The 21,421-nt window shown below is 38.8% G+C and overlaps 2 protein-coding genes across 3 annotated transcripts in view; one reads left to right on the top strand and one right to left on the bottom strand.

Annotated features, from left to right (window-relative positions):
• LOC137268379 (arf-GAP with coiled-coil, ANK repeat and PH domain-containing protein 2-like) overlaps nucleotides 1–21,421 on the top strand; it is a 109,141-nt gene that overhangs the window by 45,614 nt on the left and 42,106 nt on the right. For both annotated transcript variants that reach the window (XM_067802945.1, XM_067802944.1), the window contains 3 exons: nucleotides 1,598–1,642; nucleotides 1,969–2,064; nucleotides 2,752–2,826. In XM_067802945.1, coding sequence (XP_067659046.1) covers nucleotides 1,598–1,642; nucleotides 1,969–2,064; nucleotides 2,752–2,826 — 216 coding nt within the window. The remainder of the gene's footprint in view (nucleotides 1–1,597; nucleotides 1,643–1,968; nucleotides 2,065–2,751; nucleotides 2,827–21,421) is intronic.
• Nucleotides 5,139–19,669, bottom strand: LOC137268382 (leucine-rich repeat-containing protein 15-like). Its single transcript, XM_067802948.1, has 2 exons — nucleotides 19,547–19,669; nucleotides 5,139–9,076 (listed from the first exon to the last, which is right to left on the bottom strand). The coding sequence occupies exon 2, from the start codon at nucleotides 9,017–9,019 to the stop codon at nucleotides 6,887–6,889; it is 2,133 nt and encodes a 710-aa protein (XP_067659049.1). The 5' UTR covers nucleotides 9,020–9,076; nucleotides 19,547–19,669; the 3' UTR covers nucleotides 5,139–6,886.

The following is a 21,421-nucleotide window of genomic DNA, read 5'->3' as shown; positions in this document are numbered from 1 at the left end:
CGGGATCGGGTGGTCAGACTCGCTGACTTGGTTGACACATGTCATCGGTTCCCAATTGTGCAGATTGATGCTCATGTTGTTGATCACTGGATTGTCTGGTCCAGACTCGATTATTTACAGACCGCTGCCAAATAGCTGGAATATTGCTGAGTGTGGCGTAAAACTAAACTCACTCACTCATATGAGAAATATGTATTATGTTGGAAAGGACATGTTAAGCCTCCTCGTCAACCTCCACAGCTGCTTCCTCCTCCTCTTCATCATCTGTTTGGGGGTATTGGAGTAGCCTAGTGGTTAAAGCATTCGCTTGTCAAGCTGTCTACCTTGGTTCGATTCCTCACATTGGTACAATGTGTGAAGCCCATTTCTGGTGTCCCTGTCATGCTGTTGCTGGAATATTGCTAAAAGCTGCATCAAACCATACTTACTCACTCACTCATCATGTCTGGAACTGATGATTGGATTTATTATGTTTGAGGACACCATTTATTACTCGCCCGTGGAAGATACTGCAGTGTAATATTTGTATGGCAATATTACGCAAGTGTAATACCGCTAAATGTATGATGTCATTAGGGTTCAGCGTTATGACGTCACAATGCTAATTCCGCTGTCACAGTGATACTGGACCTTGTTTGACTCCAGGAAAACTGGGAGTCCTCACACTGTAGCCACAGTTTCTATCAATTTGTGTTGGAAGTAATAAACAAAATACTAACCTCGCTTCCGTGAAATATCATTTTCATTAAACCCATGAAAGATTTAGTATCAAATGAGCAAAAGCGAGTTTGATACCAAGTCATTCACTCATTTAAGAAATATGGTATTACACAGAAAGTCATTTAGTGTCCTCTATTTATCATCCCAAACTGTGTTCCACAGGAGATATCGATGTAGGATATCGTTTTGACAGTCATGCAGTTGATGACATCGCTGCACTGTAAGTCTATGGCAGTATTGTGTTCAGAGATGTACATTTTTCATTGAAACTTAATAAAAAATGATTTTGGATGTTAAATAGAATCTTACCCTTGTGGCTGCTGACATCAATTATATCAACACTCACTGATAGATGTAAAAATATCCTCGGCAAGCCTCGGCTAGTTGTTACTTTACCAACTCGTGTTGATATATTTGATATCAGTAGACACTTGGGTGAGATTCTTTATATTCATACTTGTGGGTTTCACTTAAGTGGTAATTGTTGTGTCATAATGGGCTGCAAGTCACTGTGATGCAATATCATTGTGATCTCATACATTACAGTTATATTCCACATGGTCACTTTCTCATCTGAGTATGCACAAGTGAAGGTCCTGGGGTAGAATAGGCCTTCAGCAACCCATGCTTGCCATAAAAGGTGACTATGCTTGCCGTAAGAGGCGACTAACGGGATCAGGTGGTCAGGCTTGCTGACTTGGTTGGCACATGTCATTGGTTCCCAGTTGTGCAGATCGATGCTCATGCTGTTGACCACTGGATTGTCTGGTCCAGACTCGATTATTTACAGACTGCATCCATATAGCTGAAATATTGCTGAGTGCGGCGTAAAACTAAACTCACTCACTCATCTGAATATTATTTGTTACTCTTTCAGATTAATGTTCTTCATTCAAAGAAAAGGTTTGAAGTACTAGACACAGTGAGTATGATCATCTTTTGTACAGAATCAGACGTATTGCACAGAGGCACTTTTATACTCAATACAGAGCTCTGTTCTTGTCATATTAACCACGCAAAAAATATCTTAAGAAAATTAGCCTTGGCTATGACAGACATTGAAAACATATGCTTTAAGATTATTGTAAGCTTCAGTTAAGGAATATAGCTAACATATGATGTGAGTGGAATGCTTCACTTTTTAAGTAATTTAGGTTTTGTCATGTTGAACATTGAATTTTAATTATGAATTGTCAAGAATTCAGATTTTTTAAAATTATATTTAATATATGATTGTTGTTTTTCCAGATGCTGTCTTTTATGCATGCACAAAATACATTCTTCCACCAAGGAGATGATCTGTTCAGTGATTTAGAAAAGTACATGAAAGATGTTGCCACACAGGTGAGTTGTCTCCCTTCACCAGTGTGTTCTCAAATGATAATCAGTTGTGAGGAAATTACATATATACGCCTGTCCAATATCTGTATTATGGGGATACACCAGCGTTGGTAAAATCAATGTGTAATGTTGAAGCTCTTTGCCTACAGACTGATGTGGCTGACTAAAGTGTATGTAAGACAGGGACTGGGAGGAGTTAAGTGTTTGCTCGTCATGCCAGCAACCCAGATTCTATTCCCCACATGGGTACAATGTGTGAAGGCCATTTCTACTGTCCTCAGCCATGATATTGCTGGAGTATTGCTAAAAGTGATGTAAAAGTAAACTCACTCACTGTCTAAGAGAGGACAAGGTATGATTGTCTTAATGCCAAGACAACCATTTCAGAAAACCAACTTGATGCTATAGCTATCATACATTTAATATAAAGATAGGGACCTTCAAGGACTTATAATCCTGTTAATTCTTGAACAGAATCTAGACTGATTTGGGCACGATGATTAATGGAGGGTTATCATGAAGTTATGAGTTAAAATTGTCAAAGGCAATTTTTTTTTTCTCTATTTATCAGGACTTGTGTAAATAAGTGGAAGTGCTTGTGACTGATAGCTGTCCATGTGATGTCTACAAGTGCATGTTATAGGGACCATGATAAGTCTGTAAATCACCATGGTGTCTCTCTTGTTCTAGGTGGAAGAACTGAGTTCTAAAGCTAAGGTTGAACGCAAGGAGATGGAGGAACGCCACACGCTAGTACAGAAAATGGTGAGTACTGTATACAAATCATCATTATAGAAAGTTTTCCAACAAACCGTTACAAACCTGGTCTCTGTTACCTGATGGTCGCCTCGGTTGCCAGTGGGATCAGTAAAAAGATTCCAGTACTTTGTCTGGGATGACAACTGAGGACTGGTTGGTTACTTGGTGGCCCAGGACCTTGTGTCACTGTGACCCAATAGTGAGAGACATGCTCATGATGTCAACCACTAGTTGTATGGCAAAGGGTCAGTTGTTCCTGTGATAGAGCTGAAATCATGCTGATTACAGCATAATACATCACACCTTAGAGACAGAGCCTCTTGAAGATATGAGAGTCAAGTTCTTGTTCAAAGACATGTTTAGAATTTGCATGTGTGCACATCTTCTAAGATTATGTTTGTGTTTTAACACACTGCTGTAAAGCTCTCATTCAAGTTGTTTTATTGTGATTCATGGGTGAAAAATGAACTAATGACAGTAATTGCATGTTTACATTACAAAAGAACACTATTCATAGCCTGACACAAACACATGCTCATCTTCTCTTGGTCTGTTCTCTGAATCCTGATGGTTGGGGATGGGGGTTGTCTTATGCGTCCTGTACAGTCCACAAAGATGCTGCTGCTGGCAATGGTGAGGAGGAGGAGGATTGGTATTGGGAAAGACTGGGGCCATTTACCATTTGCACATAAGAATAATAAATGGCGCATTATAATTTAGAAGTTTACTACTGATGTAAAGGCAGTGGCCCATTCTCAAGTCAGAAATTAGCGTATAATCTTGAAAATGTCCCGTTGTCAAAGTTTTTGTTATCTCAATCACTGTTAAAGGTTATACAGTTTCCAATGAGACAGTATTCAACAAGTGATGTAACTCCTGCAATTAGGTTCCATGTTCCCATGTAAATCCCTGAAACTTCATGTGAAATTCCCTAACATGAAACCATGTTGCTTGTTTCTGTTTTCAAACAGTTACTCTGTGAAGATTCTTGCTCCACTAAACTCACACGTGTCAAATGTCTCTCATAGGATGCAACTCTTACTGAGAAGTGATGACCAGGTGGCACGAAATAATAATATCAACGATAATTAGTGACTGTTCATAATTTATGGCATTGGGGGGGTCACCCATTTTGTTCTGGGGACAAAGGGGTTCATCAATTTTGTTCTGGGGACAAAGGGGTCCATCAATTTTGTTCTGGGGACAAAGGGGTCCATCAATTTTGTTCAGGGGACATAGGGGTCCATCAATTTTGTTCTGGGGACATAGGGGTCACTCATTTTGCTCTGGGGACGTAGGCATCCATCAATTTTGCTCTGGGGACGTAAGGGTCACTCATTTTGCTCTGGGGACATAGGGGTCCATCAATTTTGTTCTGGGGACATAGGGGTCACTCATTTTGCTCTGGGGACATAGGGGTCCGTCAATTTTATTCTGGGGACATAGGGGTCACTCATTTTGCTCTGGGGACATAGGGGTCCATCAATTTTGTTCAGAGGACATAGGGGTCCATCAATTTTGTTCTGGGGACATAGGGCTCACTCATTTTGCTCTGGGGACATAGGGGTCCACCAATTTTGCTCTGGGGACGTAGGGGTCACTCATTTTGCTCTGGGGACATAGGGGTCCATTAATTTTGTTCTGGGGACATAGGGGTCACTCATTTTGCTCTGGGGACATAGGGGTCCATCAGTTTTGTTCTGGGGACATAGGGGTCACTCATTTTGTTCTGGGGACATAGGGGTCCATCAATTTTGTTCTGGGGACATAGGGGTCCATCAATTTTGTTCTGGGGACATAGGGGTCACCCATTTTGTTCTGGGGACATAGGGGTCCATCAATTGTGTTCTGGGGACATAGGGGTCCATCAATTTTGTTCTGGGGACATAGGGGTCACCCATTTTGTTCTGGGGACATAGGGGTCCATCAATTTTGTTCTGGGGACAGAGGGGTCCATCAGTTTTGTTCTGGGACATAGGGGTCACCCATTTTGTTCTGGGGTCCATCAGTTTTGTACACATGTACTAGGCTTTGTGCATAAAAATTTTAAATAATTATGCTGACAAATTATGGGAAGGAATGTGGTGGGGAGGGGTCATTCACATGGTTCATGCTTCCTCATAAAAATCATCATTAGGGCTTGGGGAAGGGAGATTCTGTTATTATCTCAGCTTGTTATGGATAATTTTCAAAGAAAAGGACTTCTTTTGAAAATCTGTGTGATGACAAATGAAACGTAAGACAGATGTAACTGAACAGCATTACTGACATGTTCAGTGACTTGTTTGGTGCTTGAAAGAAAAGGAAGAGTATTCTGATTGTTTTGTTATAGTTTTATTACAAATACACGAAGCTTCTACATACATTTGACAAGCAGCTCATGCATCTACAACGAAACATGTAAGGCAGTGGGTGAGATGTATGTGGGATATTTTGTTGAAAGAATGAGAATTTCATGTGTACTTGAATTAAATTTTTTTTTTTTCGATGGGCATTGTAAGAATGCTACATACATTTTCTAATAAGGTACTCTAGCAAGATTATTTGAGTTTGGTATCATAGAATAGTTGTTTCAGAAAGATTTTCAGAAGGATCATTTCAGACAGGTATATGAAGAAAAATTATTTCAGATTAGTATATCAGCGAGATTTTTTCAGACAGGTATTGTTACTTTCAATTATTAAATTAAGCAGTAATTTCTGCCAACAGCTAATGACTTGTGTATCTCACTGGACATTTCATAGCCATTTGCAGCAAGAAGGTGAAATGAGCAGAAGTGATGACTCATCAATACTCAACTGGGCTATTTGCGTCTGCGGCTGCAGTGCTGATAGTCTGTGAATACAAGGATATTAGGTTCAAGGTTTCTCATGAAGCATTCTGATGATAGTGCTAATTTCCAAACCAGCGGTCTCAACATTTATCTCGCACCTTCTCAACTTGCAGAGTAAATAGGATCAACCTCTCATTAGTGGTGGTAACATGAATGTATACACTATTTGGGACACAACACATGCACTTGACTTACGGATGACATTGGTCAAGTTTGGACAGTTTGAAAATAATTGAACAGATTTTTCATTGTTATGAAAATCTAGTTTTGTTCGCATTTTAATCAACACTTTAAGAGTTTATGAAAGGGTGGAGATGTCAAATCAACCACTACATTTTTTTTGTACTGTTTCCCTCCTCTTCAGCAGTTCTTTGGATATTTTATTGGGCCTACAATACCGGATACTATTGATGTATCTACAGTTCTGTGATAAACACCTTTCTCAAGAGCTGTGAACAAAGTTCTGTCTATAACACAATTGTTACAAAGGAGTATTTCAAAATATATTTTTGTTCACAATAGCTGAGATGTTGGATCTCGTCACTTGCCTGCTACCTCAAGTCTGTCTCACTAATGGCAGCTATCCTGAGCAAACACACTTGTGAACAGTTGTACTGATATGTTGGTATTATTCATGCATAGTAAATATTTCCGGTTTTGTTGCATCTACAAATAAACAAACAAAATGTCCGTAATTTTAGAATTGAAGTGTGAATAACTTTTTTATGGAGTAATACTTGTTATCTATTTCCATCTTCAGGATCAAGTGTCTCATCACAAGTTCTTTTTGCATGGTGCATGTCAACATCACCACAGTGTATCAATGATCTAGTAGATGAGCTGAATCAAACATCTTTCTTGCTTATTGTGATTGAAGGTTTCCACTAATGGTCTATATACATTTCAGACGTGATTTCAGAGATTCATATTACTTGACAACTCATCAAGAATCCATCTTCATCAGTCTGTGATTCATGAGACCATGTTATGTCTCTTTTAACTGAGTCTTTCATTCAAAGTAACCAGTAACGATCCCTGTTTCACTTGAATTCATCAGTTTGCGTGAAATGATCACTTAAACCATGTCCTGTCTCATTTTCATGGGTCATTAGACCACATTCTGACTCTTTTGAAAAAGATTTTGGAACTGGATTATATGTTCAGTACATGGTACTGGTATAAGAATCCATCCTCAGTGTTTAAAAGTGTGATGGTTCAACATGCCCTGTGTCATTAAGCTGACAATGCTGCTGCTGCTACTGCTCCTCTGTTTCTGTTCCTGTTCCTGTTTCTGTTCCTCTTTCGGCCCTTTCCATATCTCCTCACCCTGTCATCCTCTGTCTTTCGGTGACGTCTCTTCCTTCTGCGGTTCTTCTCAGTCTTCTTTCGCCTTCTATTCCTCAGACGCCTTCCTCTTTTGTTGGCTGCCCTGTTTTTCGAGACCCTTTGGCGTCTGCCTACTCGTTGAGGAGCTTTTGGTGTTGTTGCCTCAACTTTGGATGTTACAGGAGCTGTTGTTGTTGTTCTTGTTGTTACTGCTGCTGCAGCTTGGGTTCGTGGGTTGGCTACCATGTGTGCTGGGTTCAGGCCTTTACGTCTGTGATTGATTTTCTCAACTCTTTCAACTTGCACAACTTTCAACTTCTGGACAGGTTCTTCAGTTTTCTCTGGAACCTCAGCTGTTCTTTCAGCTTCTTGCACTGGTGGAAGGGGAGGGAACTGTTGTTTCACTTCCACATAATCCGACTCGGGAACATCTTTGAGCAATTTTCCTTTATTTTTGTCTGGTTCTTCACATTGAGGCTCTTCATAAGCAAAGAATTTCACATCTGATGTTTTCATCCACTTTGCCAACCAGAGAAGTCGGTTGTCACACTTCAGGATATTGCCATCAATGGACAAAGCTTGTATCTTAGGGAAGACTCTCTGCAAAGAAGGAGGGAGGGTCTGGATGTCATTGAAGGTCAGATCCACCTCAGTCAGATGATGCATGACTGGAGTGTCATCAATGATCTGGAGGAGCTGCAGAGCAAGACTCTGACTGCCCATCAAGCCAAGCTTCTCAAGTTTGGGCATTTCCGGGAGGAAGTTGTCTTCAAGGGAGAAGTCATCTGATGGAGGGATGTAAGACATGTAAAGAGATGTGAGGTTTTCTAGATTTTTAAAAGCTCCACTCTCAATTTTGTTGATTGGGTTGTTTGAAAGAGTGAGAGTTGTGAGGTTTCCAACATTGCTGAACATGCCTTTGGAGATGGTTGATATTCCATTGCCTTGAAGGTTGAGATATTTCAGAAACCTTAACCTGGACAGAGAACCAGCCTCAATTGTTTGGACTCTGTTTTTCTCGACTGTGAAATATTCAACCTGGGATGTGTTTGCAAATTGGGCTCTTTGAATTTCAACCACCTTGTTTGAGTCCATGTATAGCTTTTTGAGATTGTCTGGCAATCCTCGAGGGATATAGTTGAGATTATTGTCTCTCAACCAAATCTCTTGAAGATTCTTTAGCTTTGAGAAAGCCATGAATGCCACTCTGTTGATCTTGTTGTTGTTTAAGGTTAGCATGCGGAGTCGGGTGATATTTTCAAGATCCCGCTTACGTATCTCAGTTATCTTGTTGTGACCAAGACGAAGATCAGAAACAGAAGGTGGAACTCCCTGAGGAACCTTCTTCAGTTGGCAGTGAGAAAAGTCGATCAGTTGAAGATTTGGGCTGCCCATGTTGAGAGCTGGAAGACTAGCCAGAGGGTTATTGTTGAGGAATAAGTAGCGCAGATATTTCTGATGTTTGAAGGCATCCTGATGGATTCTGACAAGGTTATTGTACCTCAAGTCCAGGTAGTGCATATGGACATTCTTGTAAAAGGTTTTAGCATGGATGACTCTTATTCTGTTTGATCCAAGATTGAGTTGGAACAAGGTTGGGACAACATCGAGGATCTGGGTCACTGTTTGGATATTGTTATTGGCAAGGTTTAGAGTCTTAAGGTTTGAAAGTCCAGTCAAGGATTGAGAGTACATTCTTCCTATTTTGTTGTTGGACAAGTCAAGGGTCATAAGTTTGGGTACATTCTTGAAAGTTTTCTTTTTCACAACTCTGATTTGATTTCCACTGGCCTTTAAAACTTCAACATTTGGCAGTTTGCCAAAGGAATTTTCATTAAGCACCTTTAAAGCATTTCCACCGATGTTGAAAATCTTTGTGTTTTTGTCAACGTCTTTAGGTGGATTTGCCAGTTTCATGACGGAACAGTCTGTGATGTTGTTTTGACAAGATCGGCACTTTGCCGGACATGTTGGAGTAGCAGCTAGTGCTGTTACTGTGACAAGGGAAAGGCAAACAAGCAGACACTGGATGTCGGCCATTTTTTATGCTGGGGTATCTGCGGCTGGTCTACTTGAGCATCACTCCAAGTCCCTCATCTGAATAGAAAAAGGGAAAAGGTGCAATAAGGGATAGAAATGCAAGCATATATAGTTCAAAAACTGTCATTATTTTCATTAAAGTAGACATTATATATTTTTTTTGGTTGTAGTAATGCCTCTGAATCACTTACTTACATTGTGAAACACTTACATGTTTTTCCAAGCTAGTTTTTGACTTATAGGAAATTAATGGATTGTAATTAATGCAGTGAATAGAGAAAGATCAGCAGATAGATTCCAGGTGTATAGATTGTAGATGTCCTTCAGATGTCGATCTCTGGATTGTCTGATACAGACTCAATTATTTACAGACCATTGCCATATAGCAGGAGTATTGTTGAGTGCATCAAAAGCAAGCGAACCAAACCAAGCAAACCCAACAAAATTATATGTGTAAAAAAATGTGTGATAAACTAGCTTGATTAATATTATCCAAAACTCATCTGACTTATCCGTAGCATCGGGACATTTTGTTGACGTATACATGATAGGAACACTGACAGACGTGAACAGCCATCAGTTGCTACTGAACCAGCAGCCTGTTAGTTCTTGTGATAACAAACATAGCACAATGGCAATCACCATACACCAGTCTAGTGGCACAGCCTTTCCTAATGTTTGGAATGTTCTTATAGACCTATTGTCTCTGTACCTACTTTATACACACCTTGCTAATGTTTATTGTTTCAAGATGACATTAAGATATATGTTTGGGGATTTTGAATTTCTTTTCCTTTTTTTGATGCTTATAGTGTAATTCCTTCTCAAAGCTTGTGAATTGTCCTTTGTACAAATCAGTAGCCTGAAGACTAACTCTAGTCAAATTTGTCAGTTAGACTCTTGCTGATTATGATCCAGTGGAGAAAGACAAGCTAGGAGACAGAATATTTATTACACAAGCCAGTCTTTGGTCGTTGTGCCATTTTAATTGAAAAATAACTGCCACGGCTTAAGCTTTGCAAGAATGTAGTAAACAATCAAACTCCAGTTTCAGGCATAGTGAGCTTGGGGTTGCTTCAAAATCCTGTATGACCTTCTACATGATCATGAGTGAGTGATTCGGGTTCTACTTTCAACAACATTCTGGCAAGATCACTGCCAGGGACACCAGAAATGGGCTTCACAGTTGTACCGATGTAGGGATTTGAACCCGGGTCTTAGACCAAGTTGATATGACTGAAATACTTGCGAAATATGCGTTGATCCAAACTCTTGGGCCTAGATTTTTGAAGCTCTCATAATGGTAAGATAGTCATAAATGTCATCATTTAACATTAACTTATGGCTATTTTAGCACTATGAGAGCTTTGAAAATCTAGACCCTGAACTCTATGTCCACAATACACTGCAAACTGACATGTACATATTCAAGTGTCTGGGACTGTGGAAGGCTTGTTAGATGGGTGGTAGAGTGTGTGTGTGGTCAGGCATGCAAGTCCATCTGTTTCCATCCTCCTCGCTCTCTCCATGTAAGACTACCTGGTTTACACAATGCAGGATGAGTGCTTTAGGAATGTGTAAATATATAACCCGGGCTGTATTGCAAGGTTAATCTGTTGAAGGAATCACAGGTGGTGTGAGAGATATCCATCAATGATGTTGGTAGGATCTCATCGGTTGAGTTTATGACATTCTTATACAGCTGCACATTATCGTAAAGGTCTCTTTGAGTTCTGCAGAATGAATAGGTGGAGATCTTTTTTATATTACTACTGAAAGAGTATTGTCTTATGGCAATGTTTAAACAGTCTAATATTGAGTGAGTGAGTGAGTGAGTGTGTGAGAGAGATTGAATTGGGTTTTATGCTACTTTTAGCAATATTTCAGCAATATCACAGCAGGGGACACCAGAAATGGCTTCACACATTGTACCCATATGGGGACATGAGAGTTGAAATTCAGGAACACAACATATGTAGGAGTGATACGTAGGCATGTCATGAAACCAAACCTTTAAACACTGTGCTATCCAACCTTCCCTTTGTCTTTTGTAATGGAATTACAAGTTGAAACATACTATACTTTTATGCCATGTATCCTCTTTCCTCATGTTCAGATTGTTTCAGCTTCATTTGGTTGGCTTTTCATGTTGTCAGGAAAGAAATACATTCAAATCGTCCAAATACATGTTTTCATTTGTTGTCTGGTTGCGTAAGTAAACTCTCTTCTAAATACATCTTTGTAATTTATAAAGCACCACTGCTATCATAGTTGAGATACTTCAGTGCACATGTAAAAGGGTGATTCAGTGTTGTGTGTTGTCAGTAGATCCTATCACTTGAAATAACTTGGGGCTTCTTAAAGTCTGTAAACATGGCCTGTTTCCATGGCTGGGATTCCCAGACTGATGGGTCCCAAAGTCCCTTGTTGGGATACATGGGACGTATCTGTTACCTAATCCAGGCATGCATCCTGGTCTCGATCCACACTGTTGTTTCAGCATTATGTTTGACATAGTCCAATAATCATTTGTAGATCAGGCTCATGAAACTGATTCAGTAACCAAATTACTCGGACTACTGAATCCAGTCTTCTCAATCAAGTTTCAGAAACTGAGTTTCTGAATTCATGTAACTGGTTGCTGAATACAGGTTTTGTAAATTGAGTTACTAAATCCTAGTTTCAGAATCCAAGTTTCTGAATGTGAATTAGTGGTTACTGAATCCTAGTTTCTGAATATGAGCAACAGGTTACTGAATCCTAGTTTCTGAATATGAGCAACAGGTTACTGAATCCTAGTTTCTGAATATGAGCAACAGGTTACTGAATCCTAGTTTCTGAATATGAGCAACAGGTTACTGAATCCTAGTTTCTGAATATGAGCAACTGGTTACTGAATCCTAGTTTCTGAATATGTGCCTGTGGTAGGTGAATCCTAGTTTCTGAATATGAGTTACTGGGTACTGAATCCTCATTACTAAATATGAGCAACTGGTTACTTATCCTAGTTTCTTAGTATGAGTTACTAGTTACTGAATCCTAGTTTCTGAATATGAGTTACTGATTTCTGAATATTAGTAACTGGTTACTATATCCTAGTTTCTTGATATGAGTTTCTGTTTATTGAATTCTAGTCTCTGAATATGAGTTTCTGGTTACGGAATCTTAGTCACAGAATCTTTAAGTTACCAGACCCTGCTTACAATAAACTGTTACTGAATTCTGCTTTGCAAAATTTTATTGGCCAGAAATGTAAACTTACAAGAATTTCTTTTACAGATTGTTTTTTCCCCATATAGATGTCATAAATTGCCAAAAGTAAAATGAATTTAGGATCTAAAATGCATAATACTTTGACTGGTGATTTTATATTTATTTTTTTCCCTTCTGCCTGTAGGTTTTCTGAGGAAATCTGTAAAACAAGAAATAAAATTGGTCTGGCCTAACCTTTGCACAACAGTAGTTGCACTGAAAGCAACTACGGCAGCTTTGAAGATGGAAGTCAACATGGGTGTTTTAATTCATCCAGTTGCGTAACCTGTTATGTGTGTGTTTTTGAGTGATTCACCTTGCTGTCAAGCTCTAGCAAGCACAGAACCATTTATTTCAGAATCACACTTCAGCTGCACAATTGACAGTTTGTAATATACAACCATAAACATTTCTTTGTAACCTGTGTTACAGAAAAGACCTCACACTGTTTGAAGTTACAGACTGTTTAAATATTCTCACACTGAGTCTTTTGTCCTCAGTACAGAATAGATCAACACAGATACCTATCCAGTTGATGTAAGCTTTAGCAGGGCTGACAGAAAGAGTACCCTTACTTATTTGACTTGAGAAGCATAGGTAGACCACTTGTGCAAGGCACTGCAGTTCACTGTACAGTGCTGCATGTCGCAAAGTTTGTGATGTTAGGTTCAAAGAATAGACGTGTGAATACTGTAGAAACTAGTGCAGTAGCTTTTTCTCACTTGCTTTGGCAATTTTTCTTTTTTTTTTTGGCATGAATTGTAGAGATATTTCATGCTAATCTTTTTCTCATAGATCCCTAGTACCCAATACTTAAATGTCTGATGCAACTACTTGACCCAGTAGCTCCCAGTTTCTGCTGAGACAATGACTGAACAAGTCTATAGAACCAAATACAATCTTTTGCCTCTTGCCAACTCGGCATTAATGTGGTAGGAAGTGCACTGGTAGCCCAATGGTTTAGTTCATAGTTCAGGTCAATTTAGCCCCTTACCCAAGCCAGGATCTGCTGATCATGAGTTTGAATCCCAGATTTGATTTTCTTCCCTGCTTGTGTAGAGATACGAAAGACAAAAAATCATGTAACGAATATTGCTGGAGGTGCCTGTCTACTTTACTTTTTTAATGTGCATAAATCAAATATACGAACGAAACCCTCTTTTATCTTTTCAATTGTGTCTGCAACTGATCTCAACCCTGCTAGCCAGAGCAGGAGGCATTCCACAAGCTACAGTCATCCTGGATGTGGGTGATAAGTTTCATGTTCAGAAAAAATATGTCGTGACGATTTGCCCCAAGTAAAGAAGCAATAGACTTATCCCATTTTCCCACAATAAAATGACACCAGGTGTTCGTGATGCATATGATCCTTTAGCACATCTCCCTGTCTTAGAAACACTACATTGTACAGTTTGAAGAACACGAACAATGTGACAAATATTCTTTATCATCTAACATCTCAAATGGTCTAAACGATGTTACTGATAACTTTCACTGTCTAGACACATGAAAACAAATCATTGGATATTGATAATTGTCTATGCTCCGTGCCTGTGTTTACACTAAGCATACTCTAAACAGGACATGGTGATCTTCAAGATTCTAGAGTATCAGTTCAAGAGTATTTAAAAGTTGCGTCATTACATTCCAAACATGTGGGCACTGAGTTACATCAGAGGAGTGCCCAGGGGAGTTCAAGTTTGATTTGAGGGCATTTCTGGATTAAATTATGGTCTATTTTTACATTAAGTGTTTCATGAACTTGTGCATTTACAGATGAGATGCATTTTTACCCCAGCTTGTTTTGTAAGATTTTGGATTCTCGCTTATTGAGTACTAATTGATGGTTCTGCTAGATTCTTGTCTTTGATAAATATACAGAGGTGCAAGGCAAAGGGTAATATACAAAGGTTTGACAACAGTCATATATGCATAGGGTGTTTTTTGTTTCAATGGCTATTCATAAGTTCTATATCATATGCGTAGGATTGGGGAAGTACAAACTTTCATCTGCAACTTATCCAGACATCACTATAGTGGATCAGTTGACAGACTCAGTGACTGAGTTGTCATAGTTTCCACTTGCATGGATCACTGTTCGTTATGTCAACCACTGGGTACTACATCCGAGTGAGTTAAAAATGACTATACACCGATGGATGCAGCATTCAGTATAGTGAGTCAGTTTAGTTTTACACCACACTGAGCAATATTCCAGCTATATGGCAGCGGTCTGTAAATAATAGAGTCTCGACCAGACAATCCACTGATCAACAGCATTAGGAGTGTTCTCCACAGTTGGGATTTTCAGAAGAAATTATTTCTATGTTGTTCTCATAATGTAATGAAAGCATGCATAAGTAAAGCAAAGTTCTACCCATGCTAAAATTTTGGTGGGATATTTTGTATTCCAATTGGGTAAAGTTCCTCAAATCCCTGCAGAAAGTGGTCCCTGCAGTGGAGAGTTATATTGAAATATAAGCCCTTAAAAAGTGTTTGTGTTCGATGTGAAGTTTGCTTATGTTGCTAATCCAACACTAGCATCCAACACGTACATCAGCGTGAGAAATGTTCAGTCATGAATATTTGCCCCAGAGGTATTTAGGTACTCCCTATATCCCCATCACAACAACTTGTTTTTCATGGTAATACTATCTTGTAAAACACATGTGATAGTGAAGGACCAAGCCTGCAGCCCTGGTGAAGACCTGCTTGTGGAAACAACAACATATTGTTTATGACACTGTTTGATGGATGGTGTCTTTTTTAGGAGGAGTCTGACCTCAGTTTATGAGTAAAGTGTTTGTGTGAGTCACAACTGTACAGTTATTGTCGATGGACAAATGGGACGCATGTGATTGCATTTTGAGGGAATGGTTTTGATCATGGAATGAAGAAAACTTTCCATGGATTTGTAGCTTTGCTCCAAGGCTTTGCTGAATGATAGAATAGGTCTTCATGTTTAAATCAAAGGTGACTAATGATGCAAATCGATGTTCATGCTGTTGATCAGTGAATTGTCTGGTCCAGACTTGATTATTTACAGACCACTACCATATACCTGGAATATTGCTGAGTGTGGCATAAATACTGAATGCTGCATCGATGGGTGAATAGTAATTCTTTTGAAGAGGCAAGTTTAGATAATCAGACCCCAATTTCTTGTATATCACGTTTTAGAAATCATCATCAAAACTTACCCCAGTGACTTGTTCAAGCCTAGTGGGTTACCTATAGCACTACCTACATGTGAACAAAACCACCTAGGGTACAGCTTCCTGAGTGATGCGAAGACTTTATGTTAAAAAAATACCTGAATGCCTGTCACAATGCACAGAAAATAAAGTAACGCTTCAGAAACCTTTACCACATCTTTAAGCCAATTAGTGCTCTCAGTGTTTATCTTGGTATGATGGAAGTAATTCGAGGCATTCAGTTCTATTTTAATTTCAGCACTAAGATGTGAGTATGCGTATGTATCAGAAGAAAATGATTGAGCTGCACATTACAGATGATTGAAACTGTTGAAAGTTGTGTTATATTAAATACAGAATTGTGAGTGAGTATTGTTTTATTTCTTGGATTTGTAGCTTTGCTCCAAGGCTTTGCTGAATGATAGAATAGGTCTTCATGTTTAAATCAAAGGTGACTAATGATGCAAATCGATGTTCATGCTGTTGATCAGTGAATTGTCTGGTCCAGACTTGATTATTTCTTTAACAATTCTAATGATCGAAGATTCAGGAAAATTTTAACAACAAAGGAAACAGGATAAAACCATTAGCATGATAAGAAAATGATGATATGAACTTTAACCAGATGCTCACGGAAAACAATTTGCTTATTTATACTGAATGGCATTTATGATGCAAAAGTACATGCAACTGATTATTATCTTTTTGTCTGTGTAGCAGACACCTTCATCATCTTGCAATAAACGTGTGTGCATCTGTGACTTTCAACCAAAACAATTTCAGATATGGTGAGTGAGTTTGTGAGTTTTATGCCAATTGCAGTAATATTCCAGTTATATCACCAGACCTGAGTAGTGGGCTTGACACACTGTACTCATGTGGGGAATCAATCTGGGTCTTCTGCATAACGAGCGGGCACTTCAACCTCAAGGCTACCCTACTGTGCCAGAAAGTTTCAGTTATGGAACTTACAAAGTGTTTGTCTGGTTGAAATATGTCGGAGCTGTTCATGTAGAAAATCTGTGTGACTTGTGGAAATGGCTGTGGTTTCATCATCAGTGATATAAGTATCAATTGAGGAGTTTTAGGAAGAACATGATGAAGAAGTGCTTAAAATCCCAAGGCATGCAAATGTGGGGGTGGTTAAAATTCCTTCTCTTGTGATTCACATTTCCCATAATTACACATACAGAGGGGGCCTTTGATTTAACACAGCTTTGAGATATGATCACATGAAACTAAACTTTGTAAGATTGTTTTACTTGATCAAATATATGACAGAAATGTTTAGCCATGACATTTTAAATCTCTCTCCGCTGAGATACACTCAAAATATAATTCTTTAACGTTTTATTTTATAAGAAGCAGCCTCTGCTCGATGTAAGCAGTCAGGAGAATTCAAAATGAAAGTATATATTTTCAACAAAGTTAGTAAGCATGCCTGCTGACACTGGATATTCTGATCCACTGATCTCTCAACTGTCTGGCTTGTTAACAGTCGCTGTCACACAGCAGAGCTACTACTGTTTACTTGGTATCATGGTAGCCTTGTGGTTAAAGTGTTCCCTCTTCACACCAAAAGCCAGGTTTGATTCCCTACATGGGTACAAAGTGTGAAGCCCATTGCTGGTGTCCCCTGCTGTGATATTACTTGAATATTGCTACAAGCGATCTAAAACCACTCTCACTCACTCACTCACTCACTCACTCACTCACTCACTGAAAAGCAACACATTTTTATGTTTTTATGATAATTGTGTCAGAGGTGGGTGTTCTTGACATTGGGACAGGACATGCTTACATGGTCACATGTTGTCACAAAGTTTTTGTGATGTCTATTTTCACTATATCTTGCCTTTCATATGCAGTATAATCTGTTTCACCTTCACACCTAATAGAGTCTGTTTCTGTGTCTATCTAAGGCTGCTTTTTTTCTAAGGCATTGACATTTATTGCCATCAAAGTACGTTTTTCTTAAACTGATGGTGCTTGGGTGCATCCAGGGATTCAGATCAGTTCATGTTCAAGGAAACTAACAGAGTATATCCAAAATATGTTTTTCAAATTTGGGAAAAAGTCATAAAATGTTGTGAAGCATTTTGTCCCCAGGACTTTATAGGTCCTCGTCAATGGTATTTGAATCTGTGTGCCCCCTAAATCTTAACTTCTCACATTAGGAGTATCACAGGGTCTGTTAACATTGTTACTTAATTTTAAACACTGCTGTTAGAACTGATTGCAACCATATATTTCTTTTAGCTGTCAGGACCTTTTTCACTAAGAACTGATGTCTTAACATTCGACACTGTTAACCATCACTTTTGAAGTGTTGTGTATGGCTTTATTAAGGCTGTCCAATCAGAATGTTCTTCGCCATCCAGGGCCTTACTCCACACAGTGTTTTGTTCAGTGCTGTGTGTGTGTCATTAATTTAAGTTTGAGTTCCGATTGTCTTACCACTAAGGTTGCTTAGGCCCTGGGTGATTATTAGGAGGAATATGGTACACAGCTTACTTTTCTTATTTAATTTCCGGTGTATATTTCTTCTATATACATCACCACATATTGCACCAATTGGAACTACTGTTATTGCATTAAACTGAAACCAGCAGATGTTTAAAGAGAAAATTTGTTAAATAAATATAATGATTTTACAGTTTGTGCCCATATTAAACACCATTTACATATGAACAAGCCTAAACATGCAAAAAGAATACTTAGTTTTGACTTTCTTTCCTGGCGAAAATCACCTGCTTAAACAGTGATTAAGGAAATCGTTTAGAATCTTATCGTCAGCAAGAAAAAATCTTGCTGACTTAGGAAGCTGGGGATTGAAGGTTAATGGTGATGGGTACACCAGATGAGAGGATTGGTTTGTCATGGAAAGAAACTTCCAGAAAAAATTAATGTTTGTTGTTGTTGTGCCTGGCTGTCCATCACCAACAGCATGAGCATGGCTGATCACAAACAAATGTATTGTTGTATAAATGCGTCAGGCCTTGAAGCGCTCATTGCAGATGTTTAGGGACATGGTATTGTAAACATAGACATGAGAATATGAATTGTGTATGAGTTCTGTGTTTCATGAAAATCAGAATGAGATTTGTGTTTGTGACAGACATTGCAATGCTTTGGAAAAAATGGCCACAAACATCAGATGTTGTTTAGGGAATTTGGGCATGACTTAATCAGAAACAACAAAGTCGTCTTGTGGGTTTGATTCTCATTCTGTGTGCATGGAGACTGACTTCAGAATGAGGACACATACACTGAGAAAAGACGTTAAGGGCCACCTAGCATCTTTTGCCACTAATTGGTTGTCTGATTGGAAGTCTTTCAGAAAATAACAATTATCATAACAGGTTTAGTGCTTTTCAGGTTAAAAACAAAGCCATTATTGAAATTAACTGTTACTTAAAACATGTGCTTTTGGAAATTAGGCGTTGTGGTTCTCTCAAACAAGTTACCTTCTGTTGAAAAGTGAAAATCAGAAATGACTGTTATATGGTAACGTAATTGTCAATTTCTGACAGGTGAAACCCAAGTTTAATAGTGTTGCATAAGCAGGATGGGAATAGTTATTTAGCTTTCAAAAATAGTACTATCATTTCTTTAACAATATTTCCTTTAATTTAAATACCAGTGATTAAGATATCCCTAAATCAATTACTTAATGAACCTTCTCTGAGTAAGGATTGGTCTTCCGAATTATTTTAGCCTAACATTTCCTCAGCTTCACATCTTAGTTTTGAAAAAGGCTGGCGCTTAACTTTTGTTCTGGGTATATTTTCTAATTTTGAGTTAGAGTTGATAATGTGATGTCATTTGATAATGTACTAGTGCTCTTTTTATAAATACATTAAGTCAATTAAGTCAAAACATTTTCATTTTGTGTGTATATATTTGCGATAGAAATATGTACAAATGATAAAGTAATAGGTGTGATAATCATGTTATCTTAAAAACTTTTGATATCATAAACCTTGTTTTATGAAAATACAGAGTATATAATCAATCAAAAAAAATTAATCAAGAGGGGGGAAAGTTACAGAATAATTTAATTAAAGATCATTTAACTCACCTGCATGTAGAAATGATTCCAGTGAGAAATGGGAGTGTAATCCGATTGATGTGACAGTATGACAGCTAGTCTGGTCAGTCGTGCAGAGCATGGCACACTGTAGGATGGTTGGGGAACTTGAAGCATGGCAGATACAACCACTATAGTCTGTTTCACTGGAGGGACATCCTCAGATGTATGCTTTGTTTCAATATTCAGTGTGTTTCGTGTTATGGTGGCTTTTGCACCAGTAGTGCCCAGAAAATAGATAGACAGCTATTGGATGACATGGCCATACCACGCATAATGTTTCACAGAGAAATTTGTTGTTTAAATACTGCAAGTTGCACCACAACATCCTACCTACATAAAAACTCATGAACCAATGAGTGGCCCAATGGTATGTGGTGCATCTGTTATGAACCCAGTGCAGAATTGCTGAGTCATCATGATAAGATTGTGAAGGTCTGTCTTGGAAAGGTCTAAGGATAGTGTTAGTGTGAAGTGAAACATCTCACTCACTCACTCACTCACTCACTCACTCACTCACTCACTCAGGTTTTGGCCCAAGATATTCCCCGGTTACAGTAGTTAAGCAGGGCAGGATAACCCTCTGTCATGTGAGTGACAATGTCTATCAGTGATCATCTCTCTGGGAAGAGTGATGTAAGGAAAGAGAAGGTAATGTTTACGCCAGTACAGATGGAAAGTGTTGGCTTGAACATGGCAACTACATTAGCTGGTTTAGAGTTTATCCACCTGTTTACTGCTGGGGGAGTTGATGTGTGACCTTGATCACGGTCACAGTTTTATGAGCTCATCACAGTAGGTTGTTACAGTCAGGTCGCCTCAATACAGAAAACTGTACAGGAACACATTGTGTAGGTGTGGTGTAATCAGATGTATGTTGTATTTCTGAGTGTGGTCTCTACCAAGAAGTTGGACCACATATTTTAGGAAACAGTCCCTTCATCTATTTTTTAGCTTTAGCATCAAATTCTGACCTTTTTTTAATTTAACTATCCCATTCTCAGCTCTCAACATCTCCTTAATTCTAACATCCCATTGACACCTGTTCTTAATTATAGTTCCCCATTCTCAAATCATCCATCCCTGTCTCAGATTTTGTATGCTGTTCTCAACTCTAGCATACCATTTTCATTCACCTTTCTATTTTAATGTCCTATTTTCATTTTCTTTTCAATTGAAGCAACCAGTTTTCATTTTATTTTCAATTCTTGCATACCACTTTCATGCCCTTCTCGACTCAGCATCCCATTCTTAGCATCCCAAGACTTCTGTTGTTATAAGCACCATGAAAATTCCTGAGCACCCACATTTAGCAGCAAAATATACGTTTGCTTCCCCCAACTTCCAAGATGTTCATGTCATTGGTTCTAGTCCCAGTGTGGTCCAGTTATGATCTTTAGTGTGTTAGCCCCTCCACTTTGACCTTATGCCATGATTTAACCACAAAGTACACAGTTATCTCCCCTAGCTGCCAGGATGTTCTTGTCAGTGTTCTGATCCCAGTGTGGTCCAGTTATGATCTTTGGTGTGTTAGCCCCTCCACTTTGACCTTATGCCATGATTTAACCACAAAGTACACAGTAATCTCCCCTAGCTCCCAGGATGTTCTTGTCAGTGTTCTGATCCCAGTGTGGTCCAGTTATGATCTTTGATGTGTTAGCCCCTCCACTTTAACCTTATGCCATGATTTAACCACAAAGTACACAGTTATCTCCCCTAGCTCCCAGGATGTTCTTGTCAGTGTTCTGATCCCAGTGTGGTCCAGTTATGATCTTTGATGTGTTAGCCCCTCAACTTTAACCTTATGCCATGATTTAACCACAAAGTACACAGTTGCCTCCCCTAGCTGCCAAAATCTTCTTGTCA

This window comes from Haliotis asinina, chromosome 16, assembly GCF_037392515.1.
Source record: "Haliotis asinina isolate JCU_RB_2024 chromosome 16, JCU_Hal_asi_v2, whole genome shotgun sequence".
Taxonomy (NCBI): Eukaryota; Metazoa; Mollusca; class Gastropoda; order Lepetellida; family Haliotidae; genus Haliotis; species Haliotis asinina.
The sequence above is the reverse complement of the archived record's forward strand: the minus strand, read 5'-3'. Positions and strand labels throughout refer to the sequence as shown.

What these genes read in the sequence shown, in the direction of transcription:
- LOC137268382 (XM_067802948.1), bottom strand. Translation starts at nt 9,019, where the DNA reads ATGGCCGACATCCAGTGTCTGCTTGTTTGCCTTTCCCTTGTCACAGTA.